The sequence below is a fragment of the Theobroma cacao genome, chromosome 10 (assembly GCF_000208745.1).
Source record: "Theobroma cacao cultivar B97-61/B2 chromosome 10, Criollo_cocoa_genome_V2, whole genome shotgun sequence".
In the NCBI taxonomy this organism is placed as follows: domain Eukaryota; kingdom Viridiplantae; phylum Streptophyta; class Magnoliopsida; order Malvales; family Malvaceae; genus Theobroma; species Theobroma cacao.
In genome coordinates this window covers 7,122,751-7,127,890 of record NC_030859.1, presented here as the reverse complement: position 1 = coordinate 7,127,890, position 5,140 = coordinate 7,122,751, and the positions used below count along the sequence as shown (strand labels likewise).

Sequence of the window (5,140 nt, the reverse complement as noted above, 5' to 3'; positions counted from 1 at the left end):
CTGGTTTGGCCGGCCATGGGGTGGAAGATGGGCTGATTTTGTGCCTTTTAGAAAGGAAAATAATAAATTAATAAAGGCATGACACATGGCATCATGTCATTGGCCCGTTTTTAAAATTTTAAAAATTTAAACATTTTATCTCCACCACATGTTTAGTCAAGGGTCAAAGATGAAGACAAAGGAAGACCATGTGCTGGAAAAAATATCCTGGTGGTGGAAAATTACAATTTTGCCCCTGAGATAGCAAAATTACCATTTTACCCCTATACTCCAAATTATACCGAAATTAAAATTTTTCACTTCTAAACCTCAAATCATACTTCAATAAGTCAAATTATACTCCAATAAGTCAAATGGGGCCAAAAAATTCTTTTTTAAAATTCCCATTTTGTCCCCAAGTGGCAAATGACCATTTTGCCCCTAGTTAGTGAAAAGTCCGATTTAACTCCAAATTGATCCTCAAACTCCAAATTACCATTTTAAGTCACCCATGAAATGTGAAACTCTTAATCTCACCTTAAAATTCCTATTTGATCTAGTTCGAGGATTAAATAAACTTTGTTGTACCTCTAGGTACAATACCAACTTTTGTAAATTTTTCGGGACTCTCCTAGCATGCAATCATGCTATCATCACATGTAAGTCATGAATAGTATTTTATAAGGTCGAGCTTTACATTAAGTATGTAGGTAGAGGTTTGAGTTCCAAAGAAGGTGGGTCCTTAATGGAAGGCTTAGAGGTTGGCATCAAAGAAGCTGAAATATCTAAAGACTCAAATTGATGATTAGTTTTAAATCTGGAATGAGCATTCAACAAATTTGAGTATTCAATAAATTTGTAATCATCCCTATCAAAGTTAGCAACTAAACATGCTTCAAGAGGATCATTGGGATTTTCTTCTAAGAAAACATCATGTGTAAAGTTATTTACCACACTCACAGAAAAACAGTGTTCAAATGTCACAGGCAATTTTAAAGTTTTGAAAATATTAAATGTTACCTATTGGTCTTGAATTCTCAAAGTGAGCTCACCTTTTTCAACATCAATCAAAGCTCTAGCAGTTGCTAAGAATGGCCTCCCAAGAATGATTGGAATTTGCCTATCTTCTTCCATGTCAAGAATTATAAAATCAATTGGAAAAATAAATTTATCTACCTTAACAAGAACATCTTCAATAATTCCCCTTAGGTACACATAAGAACGATCAGCCAATTGCAAAGTAACAGAAGTGGGTTTGTATTCCCCCAAACTAAGTTTCTCAAAAATTGACCAAGGCATTAAATTGATACTTACACCTAAATCACTCAAAGCTTTTGCAAAAAATAAATTACCAATTATGCAAAGGATTGTGAAACTACTTGGGTCTTTAAGTTTTGGTGGTAATTTATTTCGAAAAATTGCACTACACTCTTCTGTAAGGGAGACAGTTTCAAACTCACCTAACTTTCTTTTTTTGGAGAGGATGTCCTTCAAGAATTTGACATAACTGGGCATTTGTTCAAAAGCTTCAGCAAAAGGAATATTTATGTGTAATTTTTTGAAGACATCGATGAACTTCTGAAATTTCTTTTCAAGCTTTTGCTTTTGGAGCCTTTGGGGAAAAGGTGGTGGAGGATGGATGACTTGAGAAGTTCCATGATTTTCTGCCTTGACATCTTCTTTCTGATCGACTTCACTCTCTTTCTCACATATTCCTTCCTTATCAACATCTTCATTCTCAAGTTCAACTACTTTTTCATTCACCCCTTCAATCTTTTTTTCACTCCTTAAAGTGATTGCTTGGCATTATTCCTTACCTTTAGGATTGATTTGTGTGTCACTGGGTAGGGAACCTTGAGGTCTATTTTTGACAGAATTTGCAAGCTGTCCTATTTGGGCTTCAAGATTTCTCAAGGATGCTCCAAAGCTTTGAATTATAGCATCATTCTTTGATATATATTGCAAGAGAAGTTCTTCCACTTGGGACTTCTTTTCAGGAACTAGTGGTCTAACTTGTTGTTGAAAACCAAGAGGCATGTTGGGTTTTGGATTGGAAGGCCTTGCATTGTTATTCCATGAGAAATTGGGATGGTTTCTCCAACTAGGATTATAAGTATTAGAATATGGGTTGTTCAACTGTCTATTGAAGTTCCCCACAAACTGAACTGATTCAAAATTATATGGACATTGATCATTTAAAGGGCCATCCCCACACATCTCACAAACAACAAATGAATTTTGAACTACATGGACTCCCATTGTGTCTAATTTCTTGGACAATGCAGCAACTTGCGAAGCTAAGTTGCCCATTGTATCAATTTCATAGGCTTTAACAGCTTTTCTTGAACTCGACCTTTATGAAGGCCATTGATAATTATTTGAAGCCATCTCTTCCAACAAATTATAAGCATCAGCAGCATTCTTACTCATCAATGCCCCACTAGCAGCAACATCAATTGTGGTTTTAATTGACCCAACCAGCCCATTGTAGAATGTTTGAACTTGCAACCAATCAAGAATCCCATGATGTGGACATCTTTGCAATAGTTTTTTAAATCTCTCCCAAGCTTCATACAAGGACTCTCCATCAAATTGTGTGAATGAAGTGATATCGTTCCTCAACTTTGCAGTCTTTGTAGGCAAAAAGAATTTTGTAAGAAACTTTTGAGCCAAGTCCTCCCACATAGTGATAGGCCAATTGGGCAGTGAATTAAGCCAGCTCTTTGCTTTATCCCTTAAAGAAAACGAAAACAGTCTCAATCTAATAGCATCGTAAGTTACCCTATTGTATTTAAATGTATCGCAAATCTCCAAGAAATTTACTAAATGAGAATTAAGATCATCACTTGGTAACCCAGCAAACTGAACTGAAGACTGAATCATCTGAATGTAGGCTGGTTTAATTTCAAAATTATTTGCATTGATGAAAGGTCTCCTAATGCTTTGGTGCAAACCTTGCAACAAAGGAACAGCATAATCTCGCAGTGCTCTATTTGCTTCTGGAACAAGATTAATGGCATTGTTGCCATTGTTATTGTTATCTTTAGCTATTATCTGATTTAAAGCTGTAACTTGTAAATTCTCCCTTCGATGCCTTTTTAAAGTTCTTTCTATCTCAGGATCAAAAGGAACAAGATTCAAGTTGTCTTTTCTTCACATACAATGACCAAAGATATCTGCAAGCAAATAAAATCTAAAATTAAAATAAGAAAAATAAAATTTGAAGTAAGACCAAATTGCTTGGTATTAGTATTAGTAAAAAAAATTTAAAAACAAGTCCCCGGCAATGACACCAAAAACTTGTCAGTTAAAATCTTACTACGCAAGTATACGTATCGAATAGATAGTATATTAGCAAGCAAGGTATCGATCCTATAGGGAATTGATCTAAAACTTTACTAAGTACTAAAATTAGAACAATTTAATCTTATCCAAATAATCAAAATTAATTAATTAATTAAAACTAATTAACCAAAATTTAGACTAAAAATAAAAATCAAAATAATAACTTGAATAAAAATCAAATCAAACAAGCCTAGGATTACAATATCCCTCAAACTTCATCTAAATCTTACCTCTCTTCCTTAACTTATTTCAATGGGTTGAATTGCTAACCTAGAGTCTTAAATTATTTATAAGGGTCTCCCGATTCATCATATAAAAATATCTATTTTAACCAAAACACTATAACCCTATGTGATTTGAAATTAAAACAGACTCATTAAGTTCGGGCTCTAATCTGGCCACATATGGCCTATAGGTATATCCCTATCCTATACGTAAATCAATTAATATGATCATATGCTATCCTAATTTTAGTCTACTCTAAACTCTCTTTCCCAAGTTTGTTTAGGTTCCTAGATCAATTTAATTGGTGATCAAGCAATTAAAAGCATTAAGAATAAATTGGAATAAACAATTCAAATCCCATTAAAGATAAGTAAGAAAGAGATTATAAATTTAGACAACATGTGAGTTCAATTGCAATCCTAGAAAAATAAAATTAGCCACTCATAATTTCAAAAACAAATAACATTATAATCAATTTAACCATTGAAAGTAACAAGAAATTTAAAAGCCAAGGAAAAACACAAAACAATTATTGCCGACTTGATCTCCAAGTTTCAGCCTCAACTTCTAGCTTCTTGAATCTCTCAAAGGTTGTGTACCTAATATTGTCAAACATATTCTATTTATACTAATAAGCTTAACCTAAAGCTCCTTAAGTTGACCTAGGCTTTAATTGGGCTTAAAAGTGTAATAAAAGGCCCAAAAATCAATTGTCAATCTTTACAAATTTTCATTCCTGGTGCAGTACGTCCAGTCATTTTTTGATGTGATTTTCTCTATCTTAAAGGCAGAAATGAGCAAAGTGATCTCATAAAAGTTGTATATCTATCTCTTAACTTTCCAATGGTCCAAGAATCGCATCATTTGGAGTTTTGTATCTCGAGATATGGCCAAAATACTAAAATATATGCAAGCATATTCTGGGTCTTTCAACACCTTACTTTCCAAAATTACGCCCAAATCACCTTCAATCCTACAAAAAAAAATAAAAACTAATAAATAATAAACAAATTAAAAGAAAATAACATAAAATTAAAATAACTAACTTAAAAGTAACCTAATTATAAAAATAACTCAAAATAAGTAAATTATAATTGAAAATTGAGAACTTAGCTAATATTTAATAACAAAATTGAAATAAAATAATTCTATAAAATAGAATTATCAAGGAGCTTTAGGAAAAATTTTGAAATTTTCTCAAAAGATAGTAGGCACTTAGTCGACTAAGAGAGGCACTTAGTCAACTAAGAGCATTTTGTCTCTTTAAATAATAAGACTCAGTCAGTTAGAAGAGAATGAATAAAATATGAAAAAGAAATAGTATACCGGGTGAAGAAAATGAGCACAAAATACCGCCCAGCTGAAAAAAAAATGAGAGGTAAATTTCAAATTTTGAACAGGAGAAAAACTGACAATATTTAAGGGGGAGACAGACAGTTTTTGGAGAGATTAAACTACCATTAACTCATTTCCTCTACATTTTCTCTCCTTTGAAACTGACCCACCTAAAACTAAAACCCTTCCCACTTAAATTCTCGAAACCCTCAGTCAGAAATCTCTTAAAACAAAATGGCAAAATCCTCTCTAACCA

At 32.9% G+C, this 5,140-nt stretch overlaps 1 protein-coding gene across 1 annotated transcript; it reads right to left on the bottom strand.

The window, feature by feature from the left end:
- Positions 1,000-2,289, bottom strand: LOC108663603. Its single transcript, XM_018128819.1, has 2 exons — positions 1,833-2,289; positions 1,000-1,745 (listed from the first exon to the last, which is right to left on the bottom strand). The coding sequence occupies exons 1-2, from the start codon at positions 2,287-2,289 to the stop codon at positions 1,000-1,002; spliced, it is 1,203 nt and encodes a 400-aa protein (XP_017984308.1).